The sequence below is a fragment of the Herpailurus yagouaroundi genome, unplaced genomic scaffold (assembly GCF_014898765.1).
Source record: "Herpailurus yagouaroundi ecotype Mexico unplaced genomic scaffold, PumYag 28, whole genome shotgun sequence".
Classification (NCBI taxonomy): Eukaryota; Metazoa; Chordata; class Mammalia; order Carnivora; family Felidae; genus Herpailurus; species Herpailurus yagouaroundi.
This window is the reverse complement of record NW_024412376.1, coordinates 123,626,736-123,645,717: the sequence shown is the minus strand read 5'-3', so window position 1 is coordinate 123,645,717 and position 18,982 is coordinate 123,626,736. Positions and strand designations below refer to the sequence as shown.

Sequence of the window (18,982 nt, the reverse complement as noted above, 5' to 3'; positions counted from 1 at the left end):
GATGACAGCAAAGTTCTTAATGGAAGATGATCCCAATCAATAGGGCCAGACAGCTGATTTATATAATGGAATCAAGCTGAAGCAGTGGTCTTCCTCTGCAGAGTGATGTGAAAGGGAAAAGGCTACTAGACGAGAATAACCAAGGGACTCCACAAGTACAGCTGCTGGTGTTCAGAAATGTGTTCCCCATCAGCAAACCACAGGAGAGCTCCAGAGAGCAGCCTACTTCAGCCTGGATGCTGAGGAGGGACGGTGGGGCGAGTGTTGCTGCTGGATTTTGGCTGCAGCTGCCGCTGCCGCTGTCGTTGGGCACGCACCGCAGTGAGGGGTCTGACCGCATAGACTGTTCTGCGGAGCCTGGGTCTGGCCAGGAATGAGAAGTTAAAGGGCGAGGGCTGGGAGGAGCAAACCCAAACAAGAAATCTAGGGAGCAAAAGGAGAGAAAGGGTGATCTCGAGCCAAGACATCAGGCCAAGTGGAACTGGAGGCAATGTCATCATTGGTAAAGGAGGACTTGGAGAAGAAACTGTTTAAGCCACTCTCCCAGAATCTGTACGAGTTTATTGAAATAGAGTTCTCCGTCCAGGACAGGTATTACCTCTGTGTGTCAGGTAATCTATTCTTTCTGTGATCACTTCAAAATGTAAATAACCCCAAGGTGCCTGGGTGGTAGAGGGACATTTCTGTGTTTGTTTTCCTGTAAATTAACAGCACGTGTATCTTCTGATGATAGAGCTTAACTAACTATGCCAAGTTTAGGAATTTGGATGCCACAGAATTTTGTTTTCAGTGCTAAAATGGAAGACAGAAAAATAATATCGTATCAAGAATATTTTGATTAATTGTTCAGAATGAAAGTGGGTTTGTGTTTTCCTGATTTGATTATTTTGTCTCCAGTCTTTTATTTAATTCACTTGCATGGTATGCAATCTTAATGTGTAAGAGCTCATCTTAAAAAATTCAACAGAGAGCTTTCTGTATATTTTTAAATACACTGGAGAATTGAGTTATACAGCTCTATTTCCAACCAGTCTGGACAACTAGGATTCTCCTTTTTCATGCTAGGAAAAGAAAAAGACCTTAATTTTACTTCCTGGTAGTTTATTTTGAAAGGATTTTTAAAAATCCTTTCTCTTCTAGGAAGTATGCTCACAGAAACAATACTCTAATCGTAGAAATTAGTTCATGAAGATGGAACTGTAAGGATAAGGGGCTGCTCTCTAACTATTTAAAATATGGATTTTTCCCCTGTGTTTTTAAAATTCACAAAAATTGTCCAAATGTGGGAATAGGCTTTTGCACTTAATTATGATTTGCTTAACCTGTAATGATTATGCTGAATTTAGACAGAAATGCTTGTGCCATTATCAAACTTAATGTACAGCATTCCCTTTTCCCAATCCCTGTCTTTTAATACTTTTCAGGGGCTTAGGAGGAAAGAGCTCAGAAACTCTAAGTGTTCATTATGGACTTTCTTTTTTTAAGGCACACACCTCAGTATTTTCAGAAAACAACTTATAATTCTTTTCCTGATAATTGCCTCAGAAGGACTCTCTAAAGTTGTCAAGACGGAGTACTCTGAGGGAAGTAGAACAGATGTAAATGAAGTGCTAAGAATTTTTTTTAAATTCTATCATTCCTAATAAGAACAATATTTACTCAATAATAAGAATACTAATATTTATCTAACACTTTACTTAGCATAGTTTGCTGTATAAATACAAAGTTTGGGGACTTGGCATATCAGCAAGGTAAAAAACTTAATTGGCCAGGAAAAAGAAAGAAATCAAATTATGGAAGAAAAGTCAAGTGAAATAATTTTAGAAACTGTATCGTACCCATGAAATCACTATATCTTAAAGCATTTTGGGGCGCCTGGGTGGCGCAATCGGTTAAGCGTCCGACTTCAGCCAGGTCACGATCTCGCGGTCCGTGAGTTCGAGCCCCGCGTCAGGCTCTGGGCTGATGGCTCAGAGCCTGGACCCTGTTTCCGATTCTGTGTCTCCCTCTCTCTCTGCCCCTCCCCCGTTCATGCTCTGTCTCTCTCTGTCCCAAAAATAAATAAACGTTGAAAAAAAATTAAAAAAAAAAAAAAAAAGCATTTTGACTTACTATATTAGAGAAGATGCTTATTCCAACATTAATATTTAGTAATTGTATTCCTACTATGATCTTCTTTATAAAGTTAATTACCCATCATGTATCATTAGCATACACGTATTTTTAAAGCAAACTTATAAAAATAAAATAATCATAACAACGTATCTAACTTACCAGATATATCTTAATTCCTCCCTGCAACCATATAATAAACTGAATTTATTCAATCTGGCATGAAAAAAAAATCCCCTAGAATTAAATTTTGAAAATGGATAATGTCTTTTCTTTCTGTTGTCATTGAGTTCTAGGAAAAATACCATGGGCTGGGGTTAACTGCTGGTTTTTTGTGTTTTTTGTTTTTTTCTCCATAAGTGACATGAATCCTTTTAACAAGGATCAGAAGGTCAAGGGATTAGCCTTGTTAACATGGGTGAAGGCACCCTCTTTAGGGTTCAATTTTCTCATCTGGCAAATGACCAAGTAGAGGAGGTGATCACTTTTATTAGCAAAATTCAGTGACTCTCCTGTGTAAGAAGAAAAAAAAAAAAAAAACCCACCACAAGGTCCTCTCAGATGTGAAGAGAAACAATATTGTGATATTTCACATAAAAGTTAAGATTATTAGTCATATTTGTTCACTAGTTTTTCATAACTCTCCTCTATATCACATCCATCAATCTGAGAGCATTTTCCCTAAGTATAATATCTATTTATGACCATTTCAAATACATACAGGCAGAATGGTAATCTAAAGTGAAGACCAACGATGATTGATAGACTTTAATCTTTGACCCTGCTTTACTCAGAAAATTTCTATCGATATGAATCAAACAGGTCATATCACAATTATTGAGGCGGGTCAGTCCAGATCTTGGCCACCTTCACAGAGTAGAAACACTCATAGTTATAATTTTCTCTTTACATCCTATAATCTAGCAGTTCTTTGATTCTTTGCAAGAATCAAAGGCTAGAGTAGCTGAATTCCATCATGCATTTTTCAAACTAAAGAAGATATGTTTCAAAAAGTTACATTTTCTTTTTCTTTTCTTTTTTTTAAATTTTTTTTAATGTTTATTTATTTTTGAGACAGAGAGAGACAGAGCATGAACGGGGGAGGGTCAGAGAGAGAGGGAGACACAGAATCTGAAGCAGGCTCCAGGCTCTGAGCTGGCAGCACAGAGCCTGACGTGGGGCTCGAACTAACGGACCACGAGATCATGACCTGAGCCGAAGTCGGACGCTTAACTGACTGAGCCACCCAGGCTTCCCAAAAAGTTACATTTTCTATATATCTGATCAGAATCTGTCTTTTGGAGGGGTCTTACAACCAGATGATTGTAATTTACTGTTATCTTGATCTTTTACCTAATTGGTGTAAAAAATCAGATGTCATGAACCAAATCTCCCTCTCTGTATTTTGTCAGGATTCACATTGAGGATTTACTGGCACCTCAGAGTTTGTAAGGTCATTTCTCCTTGGGATTAGCTTCCCCTAGCCTAGAACATCATTATCCACATCAGTTAAAAGCAGCACTTCTTATGGAGGAGGGAGGAACCTATAATATGCAGGCACTAGAAAGGGATAAGTCACTTGTGCAATGGTGAGTGCAAATGAATTAAAGAACTTTTGAAGGACTTGAAAGAGTATATAGAGCTTTTGCCATAATTGAATGGGAAGGGCGTGGTAGAATGGATCCTGGAATGCTTGGAGTCAGTCAGATCTGGTATAAAACCTGACTCTACTTTGCCCACCTGCCAGCTGTGAAATTCGGGGCAAGATAATTAACCTCCCTGGTCTCAGTGTTGACATCTCTGAAATGGAAATAATAACACCTACATATGCACATAGTGCTCTCTTATTAAATCCTAACTAGGAAAAAACAAACGTGATAAATTATGCTCCAAAGAAACAAAATAAAAGGTAGGGTTAAATTTTTTAAATATACAGAAAAATATATTTACTGTGAAAATGTATGCTGAGATATAGTTATATAAATAGTCTATACTATAAATAAATACTTTAATAAAAATAAAATACATACTAAACATGTATAAGTATTGTATTTAATATATAATGAAAAATATATATTATATATTTTATAAATAAAAATTATATACATATTCAGATACAAATTATTTCAAGTATTCCTATATACTTAGAAAAACATTTTCATTCATAAATACTAATTTGAAAATAAATGTCATTTTCTAGATATGAAAACAGTGTGTATAAGTTCTCTATACATACTACATTTTAATGTTAGAACAGAACTTCTCTGTGAACCAGAGAATCTAACAATTTCGTCAAGCCATTGACAACAAGAATGGTGACAATTAGACTGTTAAATAAGAATAAATTAACAAGAAAAAACCAAAATATTAGAGACTGCATGGCTTATAAACAACATTTATTTCTCACAGTTCTAGGAACTGGGAAGTCTAAGATCATGGCACCAGTAGATTCAGTGTCTGGTGAGGAACTACTTCCTCAGAGACCACCATCTTCCCCGTAGCCTTACATGGTGGACAGGGCAAGGGATCTTTCTGAAGTCTTTTTGTAAGGGTTCTAGTGCCAAATCACCTCCCAACGTTTCTGTCTCCTAATACCGTCATCCTGGGGGTTAGGATTTCAAAAATGAATTTGGGGGAACACAAACTTTCAATCTATAGTACTCAGTAGAGCCCCAAAAATGATTTTATTAAAATATTTCTAGGAAAAACATTATTTGAAAGTTGCTTTTTTAATGAAATCAATAATAGCATTCTCAGCAACCCCAAGACATCATCAATATATTGAGACATTTTCACTGAGACTTCTATCTTTTATCTTGTGGTAGTTTTTTTGTATTACTTAATTTCAATGATGGAAACAATTATGTGATACTAGGATTGTAAAATAACAGTCATTTGTTTATTTAAAGTGTTTCTGTGCAGCTTAATCGTGAGCTACTGTTTTTCTTCTATCCTGTAAAATTATATTGGTTCAATTAGCCAACGTTCTTTCCATTTAGCCTTATAAATGATAGTGACTATTTTACCATAGTAATAGAGGCAGTTATTCATGGAAGTGTTTATTTTGAAATTAACAGTGAAAATAAATGATTGGCATGAAGTTAAGATCGTAATTCTGAAAATGCTAAACTAAAATATTAATATTGAAACAAGTTATTCTGAAGTTCTCTGGGTCTCTAGATATTACTCACTAAATCATGATTACATAATGGCACCTCTGATGTTACTAAAACCAACTCTGTAACATTTTGACTATATAAACACATTTCTGTTTTAAGACAATGTGATAAGTTTCCACTTTGCCACTGCATTAATGTGGATATGGCCATTTAATTTTAGCCAGCAGCAGAGCACAAGTATGGAAATTAAGGATTGGGTCCACTCCAGCCTGAGTAGACTTCTTTGACTCTTGGCTGAACACAGTTCCTGGAGCCTCCTTGACTCCAGAGGAGGCTACTTTTGCCAAATTAAGTAGTCTGTACTGTCTCTCTGCTGCATCATTGTATCAAAAGGTTAACTTTTAAAGATGCTTATTTTCTTAGTTTGTTAGTGGGATAGTAACCGTTAATGTAAGAAAACTTAATAACCAACAGATTCTACCTTCTCAACATCTCTTTTCATTCTTTACAGAACTGCCCAAGAAAACTTTCTAGAATTTAAAGCTCAGCCTATTTACCTAAAATCCTTCAGTGACGTCCCTCCCCCCAAGTTTCCCCTCCACACACAGAACTCTCAGATTAACATTTGAACGCCTTAGCTTAGCATTCTAGACCCTTCTGGAACTCCCTCCTGCCTAACCTGCTTCCTACCACCTATCCACCCTCACACTTCATGCCAACATACCGGATATCTACCATGACTGAAAAGGGTCAAGTATTTCATGCTTTTGTACACATACTGTTCTAAAACTTCCTCTACCCCTTTCTTCATTCTCTTAACTCCCACTGCCCTGTACAACTCACATTACCCCCTTCAAAAAGCTCTTCCTGACCCCACCAGTCGGATGAAGATGTCCCTTCTTGATTTTCCTGTATTACCTGGTCCATGTCTCATTCACGGCACTGTGATACTGTGTTTTCTTTCTAAGCCCCTACTCTCTGTAATCTCAGGGACAGCAGGAATGGTGCCTTATGGGAATTCATTTTTTCCATGCCTAGCACAGGGCTTTGCACAAAAGGGGCACTCAAATATTTATCAAAATAATGAGATGAATCAGTGACTCTATAGGCAATTGGCTAGTTATCAAAACATGTAGATGAGGCCCCGGAATTTGCTTCAAGTTACATTTTCATATAGTATCCAGTTATTTCTCCACATAAGCATCCTCTCCCACACTCTAAATAGCAAGTGAGACAGCTAGCCAGAACAAGAACATTGTCCTTTGGTTCTGAGGTGCAGCCTTTGTCTGAACAGACACAATGTCTTCCTGGTGGAAGGAACTGCCTCCATCATCTTGTCCTTAATAAGTATGACAGAATCAACTCTGCCTCCACTGCAACGCACCATGCTAATGGCTTCTTTTCTAAGCCTTTCCTCTTCCCAAAGCTAACATCTAGATCAGTGGAAAGGGACCTTTCTAGAGCTGGAGAAATGTACATGGGCAGGAACCCACAAATTTTTGCACACCATTTGTTTTTTTGATGCCAGCTTCAGGTCTTCTGTTCTGGATCCTTTCCGGGACATGCCCCTCAATCACTCCCTTTGTCCCCCAAAATACACGATCCCTACTCTTCCAAACTCTTGGAATATATTATCTAAATCATAGCCTTTAGTCTCTTTCTGTTTCTTGTTTTAATCCTACCTAACCCTGGAACTGGCACACAGTAAGCTCTCAGTATTAGTGCATGATGGAAATTCCTGCAAGTTGTCTCTGCCTTCACCATTCCAGAGAAACTGCCTTCAGGAAAGAAGTCAATGGCATTCCCCACACCAGATTCTGTGTCAGGTCTGAACTCTGCTTTACCCAACAAAATGACTTCACGGGATGATCTCCAATTTTTTAAATTCTCTGTCCTTATGATTTTCATAGCATTGCATTGTTGGGCTTGTCTCTTCCCACATCATCTTCTCAGACCTCTCTGCTGGCACGTTTTTCTTCTCTGCTCTGTCTCCCTTCTTTGCTCTTTTCCCTATGAACTTGGTCTTGGAAACCTGTCCACACAGAAAAATTCCAAATCTGTATCTCCATTCCTAAACTACAAACTTCCAGAGCACCTGGGTGGCTCAGTCAGTTAACTATCTGACTCTTGATTTCAGCTCAGGTCATGATCTTAGGGTTCATGAGTTTGAGCCCCACGTCAGGCTCTGCACTGACAGTGCTGAGCTTGCTTGAGATTCCCTCTCTCCCCCTCTCTCTCTGCCCTTCCCCTGCTCATGTGCATGCTCTCTCTCACTCTCAAAAATAAATAAAGTTAAATAAAAAAATAATAATAAAGATGCTGCCTAAACTATAAACTTCCATCTCCTTCTTTTCTGAGATAGTTTATGGACACCTCATTTGTATGTCAAAAACTAAACTTAGTATTCTGCCCAACCAGCTCACCCTCCATACTTCCCTGTTTTGGTTTCCATCAGGTGTTGTCAGTGCCTCGTTTGAAATCTTACTCGGGTGTGCCATGTCTATTTCCATTACCCACATCCTGTGCCTGGATTACAACAACAGTCTCTTACACGAAATGAAACACTTTTAACAATTACAATTACTGCAAACCATCTATGTCCATCCATCTATGTCCTTTATATACTTTATCTTAAATTGTTACACCCTGTGAGTTTGTAGAACTCTGATGTCTACTTTCCAACATGAGCAATGGAGGTTTAATCTCTCCAGTCTCCAGACATGAAGTCAATTACTCAGACCACACTGTAAAGAGTGGCATCATGATTTGCATCAAAAATATCTAAAGCCAGGGGCGCCTGGGTGGCTCGGTCGGTTAAGCGTCCGACTTCGGCTCAGGTCATGATCTCACGGTCTGAGGGTTTGAGTCCCGCGTCGGGCTCTGTGCTGCCAGCTCAGAGCCTGGAGCCTCTTTCGGATTCTGTGTCTCCCTCTCTCTGTGACCCTCCCCTGTTCATGCTCTGTCTCTCTCTGTCTCAAAAAAAATAAATAAACGTTAAAAAAAATTAAAAAAAAATATCTAAAGCCAGAGCCCACTAAGTCTTGATGCCTTTTCCAGGGACCTCTAGTCCCTCCTTCTTTTCTTCTTCAATGTATCTTGTGCATTGCTGCTTCCAGAAAATACTCCTTTAATGGGGGCACCACTGTACTAGCCTCCTGTTCAAGGAGAAAAGAGACTTATGAATGTGTATAACTGTATGAGCTTTCACGGAAAACCTGACAGAGTGCCCTCTTAGATTTGTCAACCTGCTCAGACTCCCCTCTCTAGAGGACTGAACTCACTCAGCAGCTCTAAGCTCAACTGGTTCCCTTAATTTCAGTACCATTTGCACCTTCAGAGGATGACTACCCCCTTCCCCAGCCCCAGTTCTGGAGCCCTCGCTGCCCAGGCCAGCATCACAACACTTCCACCAGGCAGAGGATTCAGATACCGCAAGTCCTCAGTGGTTTCTGTCCCTTTTCAAATCCATAGATTTTCAAAACATTTTCACAATCTTCTCAGACTAGTTAATCCTATTGCTCACCATATCCTAATACCAACCAATCTATACACTCCACTTTCTCTAATCCTACCTGGTGATGTTTAGTTTCTATTGTCCATTCATTTCCTCATGCTGTCCTTCACCTATAAACACCTTCAAGTATCATCTCTGCCTTCCCAGATAGGACCAATTTTAAATCCTGTATCAAATTCTATTTCTCCCATAACTATAGTTATTGTTTGTATATAGACCATAACTATAATTATATAGTATATATAGTATATAGTTATATAACTATATAGTTATATATAGTTTCTCCCTTAACTATTCCAATCGTCCCCCTTCTCAGAACTCCTGTTGAACATATATAGTCTGCTGTATATTGCTTATCTATCATTATGATTATATCACAATGTATTGCTTTCTATCTTCTTAACTAGGAGGGCATGCCAAAGTGGCACTTTCCAGAACCAAAAGAGAGTTCCTTAAACACAAACTCCAGTCTCACTCTTAGAGGACAGAACCAGCTTGCAACTTTCTAAGATGTCTAAGTGACATCCGTCTTGAAAGAAGTTTATAGATATTCATTTCCCACAGCTACTTCTTTGTAATATACCTGTATACTTGGGGTGCCCTTGTGGCTCAGTTGGCTAAGCGTCTGACTCTTGATTTTGGCTCAGGTCATAATCTCACGGTTCATGAGTTCCAGCCTGGCATTGGGCTCTGCATTGACAGCGTGGAGCCTGCTTGGGATTCTCCCCCCACCCCCTCTGCCCCTTCCCTGCTCGCTTTCTCTATCTCTCAAAATAAATAAATAAGCCTTTAAAAAGTTTAAAAAATAATATACCTGTATACCATTATAATATATATTTTATGTGCCTCATGTGTGTTAGCAGTCTAGAGGGCAGGAACCATATCTCATACTTGTATCCCTCTGGCATCTGTAATAACTCTATCAGGTAAATAGCAGGTACTCAGTAAATACTCCTTTCTTAACTCATTGATAATTTTCAATTCAGGAGTTCTAACATCAAATGTTGATTCTTCTAATGTATTGTTATGAGACCAAAGACAATGTTTTTAAGGCCAAGAAAGGATTTCCCTCATTTTTTTCCACAATTAAAAAAGCAATGACTTTCCCATACCTTTCAAGGTATAATACTCAAACTTTCTGTCTTAATGGCACATTTTGAATGCTAACATTTGGAGACATGCTAGAGAAGACTAAAAATCTCAAACAATACGGGCACCTGGGTGGCTCAGTCAGTTAAGCATCTGACTTCGGCTCAGGTCATGATCTTGCGGTTTGTGAGTTTGATCCCTGCAAGTTTGAGCCCTGCGTTGGGCTCTGTGCTGACAGCTCAGAGCCTGGAGCCTGCTTCAGATTCTGTGTCTCCTTCTTTCTTTGCCCCTCCCATGCTCATGCTGTGTCTCTATCTGTCAATAATACACAAACGTTAAAAAAAAATTTTTTTAATCTCAAACAATTCCAAACAGGTCAACGGTAGCTGTGATGCCCACACTTCTCCATCACAAGTCTCACATCAATTTTTTTTTTCATTTTTTTTCACTGTAACTTTAAAAGAGAAGGTACAAAGTAGTACTCGTATGGTCACTCTTCAACACTGCGTTGCTGTGTGAGCAGAACTGTTTGCTTTCCCGACCTCCCCACTCTCTCATATTGTTATAAATTAAAATTCCAATTTGTTCTGGTAAATACCTTGGCATTGACTGTATGCTAAAGCAAAGCCTCTTATTTCCTGCCAGGAGTCGAACCCCATTGTCCACCACAAAGCTCAGAGCTGAAAGCACATAGCTCAGTGCTTCATCTGACAGATATTACCACTGGCAGTCACAGCAGTCGATAGCCACAATTGTAGCAAAAATTAAATTAACGTGTGGAGCAAATTGGGCATACTCATGAAGGCTCAGATACATCAGGGTTCGTAATTGGGGTGCCGATATAACATAGGCTCAAACTCATTATATGAAAAGGAGATACATAAATACCAAAAAAGTATTAAAAGTATAACTTGATGAATAATTTATTGTCTTCTAAGAGTTTATGTAAACTGAGTGTTTTTTTCTGTCCTACAGTGACCAAAAATGAAGAAGTAAAAATAATTATGGTGAAACACTACAGAATAGGCTTAGATGAAAAATATGAAGTAACAAAAAAGTGGTCTTTGAACGATCTGCAGATGATTGATGGAAAAGAAGCAGATACTGTAAGTGTTATGTTTTGTAAGGGAGATGTGGGATCAATATGCCAGAAATCTTTATGTTCAATATCCTCTTTCATATTCTTGGCATGTACTAAGTGTTAAGATGACATATTGTTTTAAGTGGCTGGGTTATTTGGCTGGGATAATCTACTGGGTTTTTTTGTTCTGTTTTTCTGAGTTTAAGCTTGAATTTTTGTCTATTAAATTTAAAAACATCTTTCCCAAGGGCTTGTTAACAGGTTAAACACAATCTGCCAGTCAATCCTGAAACTTTAAATATTTGATGGTTTCACCCCACTCTCTCCCCACCCCAAGTTCCTCCATTAAATTTTGGGAATTCCTTTCTCATCTTCTTGAAACTGCTGTCGGTTAGCCACTTCATCCTCCAGAAAAACCAATAACTCTTAGAAATCCTACAACCTTGGAGACAAAAGTGGGAAAATGGTGTATGTGCCCGTCTCTCCACGTGACCACTTAATAAGTGGTTTCCTATCAGTCTCTCCTTAAACTCTTCCACTGATGGGGAATGTGTTACCAATGAGGAAGTCCATTCAATTTCTGATTGCCATACTTGTTTTTAAATCTCCTACTATGTTTAACCAACATCCACTTCACTCTAACATCCATCCATCAGTCCTAGTTTAACCATTTGGAGCCACATAGAGAAAATCGGATCCTCTTTTTACATAGCAGCCTTTCCAATATTTGAAGATAATTATAATGTTCCCTCAGGTTTTCTCTTTTCTAGGTTAAGTGTACCCATTTTATTCTTTAAATAACTTTCATATGAAAATCAAATAAGATAATATGACAGGACAATACAAGTGCTAAGAGGTCATAGCATTGTTATTTTTACTCCCCCATGCCATTGCTTCAACACCCTTCACTACACTATTTTCTCTCCTCTGGAATGCTTCTGCTTTTCCAGAATTAAATACAATACTTTAGAACTAGTGTGACTAGTTTGTATTTCCTTTGATCTGAATTCTTTACTTCTATTAAACACTAATCTAAAACCTCAGTTCTTTTGTGGATGAATTACTATTTAACCTGATCTGCCATACCCTCTACTTGCATAGAATAAAATTTAAATAAGGGTCCTTGATGATCTGGCCCCTTTATTTCTGGTCATTCCCCTTAAACTGTATACATCCACAGTGTTTAACCACTGACTCTTGAGGTTTATAATGCCCAGTCACCTCCATCTTTCACCCCATTCCCAGATTCCCCATTGGGTAAAGTCCTACTCATGCTTCCCTTCCCCCATTGCATTGTGGATGTAAATGTATTATAGACATAATTCTACAAACTGCAATTGTTGACTTACTGTATGTCCCCTCTGGATGGAAACCTCCTGAAAAACTGACACCATTACTTTTGTTTTTGGTTTTTTATCTTTTATCGTAGCCTTCTGCCTGATAGATAGTAAGCACTCAATAAGAATTTGTGTTTTTGGTGGATCAATTAGAATTTAAGCTTTTTTATTCTTAATCCTAGTAAATATTATATCCTTAGTTTGGCCTATTGTTCCCATCTATCAAATCTTTTAATACTTTTATTTTTTAATATTCACTGTAGTATGATGCAGTTTTTTTTAAATGGGATTTTTGTTATAAAGCAATTACAATTAAATTTCAGTAGGTAAACAAATGTTCTAACGGAAGTTGAATTTATGGTGGTTAGAATGGTTTGTTTACTCTTGTGTCCCTCTGTTCTTTTTTATTTTATTTTATTTTATTTTTTATTTTAATGCAGATTTAATGAGCACAACATTTAGGACTTCATTCAAGTCAATAATAAATACAATGAAGCAAGCAGAGCTAAGTGCCATCTGGGTAACCTCTGGGTAATTGAAAGGTTACTATTACCACACTTGTAGTACTGCTTAGTAAACTCACCAGATGCCAGGAACCACATGAAGGTCTTTTCATATATAATTTCACATAATCATCACAAAACCCCAATGAATTGGATTCTATTATTACATCCAATTTTTAGACGAGGAAAATGAAACTTAAAGAGATTAATTGACTTGCCCAAGGTCACAAAGCTATTCAGTCTTTTGTGGGTGGAGCCAGACTTCACCCAGATATCTATTAACATGTCTTCTTTGTACTGCTTGTTTAATGTCTCTATGTATTCATATATTCACTCATTCCTTCACTCATTCATTCATGGAGAATTTGTAGTATCCCAGGCTTTGCTAGGCTTTGAAGATAGTGGTGAAATAGACAGACATAAGCACTTAATTCTGCCTTCCTTACTTATTTACTTGATAATCTAGTCTGAATTCCTGAATTTTGCCCTCATGATCTTTACTGAAATCAATATATGCTATCTGTTATTACCCTGACGTCACCTAGGAATCAATCGTATTTAAAAAAATTTTTTTTCAACGTTTTTATTTATTTTTGGGACAGAGAGAGACAGAGCATGAACGGGGGAGGGGCAGAGAGAGAGAGGGAGACACAGAATCGGAAACAGGCTCCAGGCTCCGAGCCATCAGCCCAGAGCCTGACGCGGGGCTCGAACTCGCGGACTGCGAGATCGTGACCTGGCTGAAGTCGGACGCTTAACCGACTGCGCCACCCAGGCGCCCCAATCGTATTTTAAAAATTTGGTGTGTTTGGCATAACTTCTTGGCGAAAGCATGCTAGATTTCATTGCTTTTTTTCCTAAGTACTTACCTAGCATTTTTCTGATAATACATTCCACCTAAAAGTTCAATACTTAGGAAATAGTTAAGCATATTATTGCATATCAATAGCTGGAATGTCACACAGCCATTAAAAATCATGTTTCCACAAGAATGCCTCCGAACACAATTATTCACCACTGAATAAGTTTTTTAAAAGTCGGCCAAATACAAAACTTCTTTGTATTATTATCTCATTTCGCATATTTAGAATATTGCTTTTTTTCTTACATTTGTTTATTTTTGAGAGACAGAGAGAGACAGAGCACAAGTGGGGCAGGGCAGAGAGAAAAGGAAACACAGGATCCAAAGCAGGCTCCAGGCTCTGAGCTGTGAACACAGAGCCCAACGCAGGGCTCGAATTCAAAAACCGTGAAATCATGACCTTAATCAAAGTCAGACGTTTAACCGACTGAGCCACCCAGCACTCCTAAAATATTGCATATTATTGAAAACTGAAATCTGAACTTTAAATTTGAATACAAAAAATACATACAGGTATATGTATGTGTGTGTGTATAGGTATATATGAAAGACACCAGTGCTTTAATAATAATTATCTCTGTGTGATAGGATTACATATTTTTAAAATTATTGTTTCTTCTTTATACTTTATGTACTTGCCAAAATTTCTATACTGCATTGAATTTTATCAGAAATCAATGTCAAGTTCACTAATCTAGTTTCAGGAATTAACCATCCCCACCTCATTTTTTTGCCCATTTTTCTTTCCTTTCTCTCAAATTCTCAAATATTGCTGATGTCATAATGACTCTACAAGCTTGGTTAGTGCCTGGGGTTTCATTCAGCAAGGCTGTCAACTTAGATTCCATAGAAGCAGCTCACTGTTCTATTTTCTCCTCATGGCCTTAATTCCATCCCAATCTTGTTGATTCTTCCCTTTCCCATTGAAGATCATCATCTTTGATAGTGAACTAGATACAAAAGAGAAGCTGAGTGTTTCTAATTTTCTCACCCTTTATGACCTCAAACTACTGAACTGCCAGAAAAAAAAAAAAACTATAATATCCACAGTGCAATTCTTTTAAAGATGAAATGAAAATATCCCAGGTGTTCTGGGAATTTTTACTTTCTCTCTCTTGGAATTGAATCCTCAGGAGTCAGCAGTTATTATATTTTTCTTAATAGCAATGGTACAGCTTTAAATAGAACAATTTTGAGCCAGAGAGTTGTCAACTTTAAAATGAAATGGAATTGAAATTGAAGTCAGTTTATAAAGCAGAAATCAAAAGGACTGGGGATTTGGAGAGTGATGTGGTATAACAGGAGAGAGGATGGTGTAATAAAACATGGGGCTGGGTTGATTGAGATCTTGATTCTTATCCTGGCTCTGCCAACAACTACACATGTGACCTGGGCTTCACTTCTCTGGAAACTATCATCCCAGCTATAAACAAGAGATCACTGAGTGGTCTATGAGACCCCCCTTTTGACTCTAGGATTCTATTGAAAGAAAGAACAAGAGAAGGGAGGGAGAGAGAAAGAGAGGGAAGGAGGGACTTATATTCTATGTACATGCCTGCTTAGGCTTCATTTATTAAGCTAAAGGAGAAAAGTAATCTCCTCTGAGTATCTTAAAAGCATAACCGGATATTTTCTACAAGATAAGGAGCAAACAATTCAGTAAGAAAACTATAAAGAGTGTGATTAGTATCTGATAATGGAATGGGTGTGATTTTCTTTTATTGAGATTTCCTGCAGAAGTGTCTTTCAAGCTGCAATTATGACAGCCAGGAAAAGTTTTGCAAGGTGTGGTTAAGGAGAACAATGCATTTAAAATTACAGCACTTCTGTACATTCTTTTTTAAAAGCATTGGTTTTTGTTTTTTGTTTTAATTAATGGTATAGGGATGCCTGGGTGGCTCAGTTGGGTAAGCATCCAACTTTGGCTCAGGTCATGATCTCATAGTTCACGGGTTCAAGCCCCGTGTTGGGCTCTGTGCTGACAACTAGAGCCTGGAGCTTCTTTGGATTTTGTGTCTCCCTCTCTCTCTGCCCATCCTACACTCATACTCTGTCTCTCTTTCTCTCTCTCAAAAATAAACGTTAAAAAAATTGTTTTAAAAAATTAATGGTATAAAGCAAGGTGGTATTAACACCAGTATCACAATTTGGGGTGGGGGGAGCAGGTTTGGGAAAGGGAAAGTCCTTATTATGTAATTTATATAATTAATCTTATGTAAAATTCATAGCAACCCTTTCTTAAATGAGCAAAAAAGTGAAGGTCAGGTCAGATCAGATAAGTACTTTGTCTATGGTTACATCACAGATTCAAAATGGTTATCTAACTTCAAAACTCATATTCTTTCTCCTGTCTCCTGCAAGAATTTTCCTACTTAAAAAATAAATTGCCAAAATATAAGCTGTTTGTATGTAATATTTAGATACTAGATGGTAACTAATTATTAATAGTCTGCTTTGGTCTCTTTCTGCCTTCTTGTCATTCAAGGCATTGTTTACCTCCACTTCTCTTTTTGTCGGACTACTTCAAATCAGTTCAACACACATTTGTTGAGAACTTAGTAGTTGCCATGGCTAAGTACCAGGAACACAAAGATAAATAATTCAAAACGTCTGTCCTCAAAAAGAAGGGTTAGGCAGGTAATGAATATGAAAGCACTTAGTAAACTGAAAAGCACATTATAAATGCAAGGTATTGTTGTTACTAATATTAGTAACAGTGGCAATTATTATTATTTTAACATATAGGACTTAGATGAGGTTTGATGTCCACTTTTTCTCAAAACACCTCCACTAGAAGTAGAGCAACAGTCTAGAGGCAGTTCATCAACAGAGGCAGTCTTGAGTAATTTCACAGTTTCAGTCAAATGATTTAATGATCCTTGCTATTAACTTCTAAGGTAATTCCTTGCTATTAACTTCAAAGTCAGCAAGTTGGTGATTTGTAGCATGCCAAAGGCTACTCTTGCCATCTTGTATTTCCCCCCTTCTATCATTGTAATGGCACAAGGGACCAACCTCCTAGTAAAGAAAAGGAGAATTTTTTCTCCCCCCCCCCCACCTTAAATAAGTGGATTTATTCCCTTTTTCCATCCCTATCCATCCTCTCATCTTCCCTGGGAAGACTTGATAACTGTGCATTCTTGGACATGTTTTGTTTGGAAAATTGAAAAATCACAGATGCTTCCAGAGTAATCTTTCATATTGTTGTTTTTAGAAGAAATATGTTTAAAGCAGGTTGCTTTGGAAATCTCATTTGTAGATTTTAGAAATATGTTTGATACTGATACTTTATGATCAATAAGCATGTACAAGAGAACATGAGAGAATCCCCCAGGAAATCTAACTACTTTCCTGGCTACAAACAAAATCACATCTCTCTTTTTCCTCTAGGACAATCCATTTTTTGATCTGCACTTCAAGAAAGTGTACAGTTTGGAAGCATATAGTTGTGCTTCTAAATATGCCTTTGCTCGAACTGTGAATAAGCTGAATCATGCATATCTTAAGAAGGACTTGCAGATTGTGAACTTTGATTCTACTTACATTAATGATGATTCCATTTGGTCCTCAAACAATAAGGATTGCTTGGTTCTTATGAGAATATGCTTTTATGCTTTCAATCTAGTATGCTTATCCCTGTGTCCCCTGCCACTCTGAAGATATATACTATGTTCCTTCATCTGTATTCTATGAAAATGGTTCCCTAGATAAATACTGATAGTCATGATTTTGCTTTTCCCTTCATCAGTGACTATTATTTATATGAAAATAAAGTGATGCTTTGTGAATTGCAGTGGGATGTGTTTTAATGCAATCATTCAACATTTGGGACTTTTGCCTGTGTGTTGCTTGGTAACTTTGGAAGGAGTTGAATGATTTTGTCTATACCTCTATTTTACTAAAAGCATCAAAGTATCTTGAAAGGCCTAAATAAATGGAAAGACATTCATGTTCATGGATAGGAAAAATTAATATTGTAAAGATGTCTATACTACCCAAAGCAACTACAGATTCAGTGCAATCTCTATTATAATTCCAACAGCTTTTTTTTTAGCAGAAATGGGCAAGTCAGTCCTCAAAATCATAGAATTGCAAGAGGGTCTGAATAGTCAAACAATCTTGAAACAGAGGTACAAAGCTGAAGGACTCACACCTCCTAATTTCAAAACTTATTACAAAGCTACAGTAATAATAAATTATGGAACTGGCATAAGGATAACCATATAGACCAATGGGATAGAATTGAGAACTCAAAAATAATCCAAACGTCTATGGTCAACTGATTTTTGATAAGGGTGTCAAATTCATTCAAAGAGGAAAGAATAATCTCTTCAACAAATGGTGCTAGATAACTGGATATCCCCAAGCAAGGAATGAAGCCCCTATCTTACAGCATACACAAAAGTCACCCTAAAATGGATTAAAGACTTCAATGTAACACCTGCCACCATAAAATTCCTAGAAGAAAATATAGGAGTAAATTTTCAGGACCTTGGATTTGGCAAGGTCTTACACTATCAAAAGTATGAGTAACAGAAGAAAAAAATTGATTGGATTCATCAAAATTGTTTTTTACCAAAGGACAGTATCAAGAAAATGAAAAACCAAAAAATGGGAGAAAATATTTGCAAATCATATACCTGATAACAGTTTAATAACCAGAATATATAAATAACTCCTGCAACTCAGTATCAAAAAGACAAACAACCCAACTTAAAAATGGCTCAAACAGACATTTCTCCAAAGAAGATATACAGTAAGCATAAGAAAAGATACTCAACATCATTAGCTACAGGGAAATACAAATTAAAACCACAATGAGATACCACTTCGCACCTACTAGGATGACTTTCAAAACAAAAAACAGAAAACAAGTATTGTTAAAGATGTGGAGGATCGGTGCCCTCAATGTAAAATGGTACATGTTTACATTGTTTGTGGGGATGTAAAATGGTACAGCCCCTGTAGAAAACAGTTTTATACTTCCTCAAAAAGGTAAACACAAAATTACCAAATGACCCAGCAATTTCACTCCTAGGTATATACCCAAAGGAATTGAAAGCAGGGGCTTGAATAGATGTTTATACACCAGTGTTTACTGCAGCATTATTTGCAACAGCCAAAAGATGGAAACAACCATAGTATCTATCAGCAGATGAATAGAGACACTAAATGTGGTCTACCCATACAGTGGAATGTTATTCTGCCGTAAAAAGCATTGATGTTCTGGTACATCAGAACATGTTGAGAATGTGCTAAGTAAAATATCGGACACACACAAAAAAATAAATATTGTATGATTCTACTTATATGAAATACCTAGAATAGGGAATTTAGAAATAGAAAGTAGGTAGGAGGTTACCAG

At 37.4% G+C, this 18,982-nt stretch overlaps 1 protein-coding gene across 1 annotated transcript; it reads left to right on the top strand.

Annotated features, from left to right (window-relative positions):
- Positions 1-252: 252 nt before the first annotated feature.
- Positions 253-17,410, top strand: EXOC1L (exocyst complex component 1 like). Its single transcript, XM_040483135.1, has 3 exons — positions 253-611; positions 10,810-10,940; positions 17,008-17,410. Exons 1-3 carry the CDS (start codon positions 491-493, stop codon positions 17,272-17,274), a joined length of 519 nt encoding a protein of 172 aa, XP_040339069.1. The 5' UTR covers positions 253-490; the 3' UTR covers positions 17,275-17,410.
- Positions 17,411-18,982: the final 1,572 nt, after the last annotated feature.

What these genes read in the sequence shown, in the direction of transcription:
- EXOC1L (XM_040483135.1), top strand. Translation starts at nt 491, where the DNA reads ATGTCATCATTGGTAAAGGAGGACTTGGAGAAGAAACTGTTTAAGCCA. An exon ending in GTATTACCTCTGTGTGTCAG is followed by an intron (nt 612 to 10,809) that starts GTAATCTATTCT and finishes TCTGTCCTACAG; the next exon opens with TGACCAAAAATGAAGAAGTA. An exon ending in ATGGAAAAGAAGCAGATACT is followed by an intron (nt 10,941 to 17,007) that starts GTAAGTGTTATG and finishes TTTTTCCTCTAG; the next exon opens with GACAATCCATTTTTTGATCT.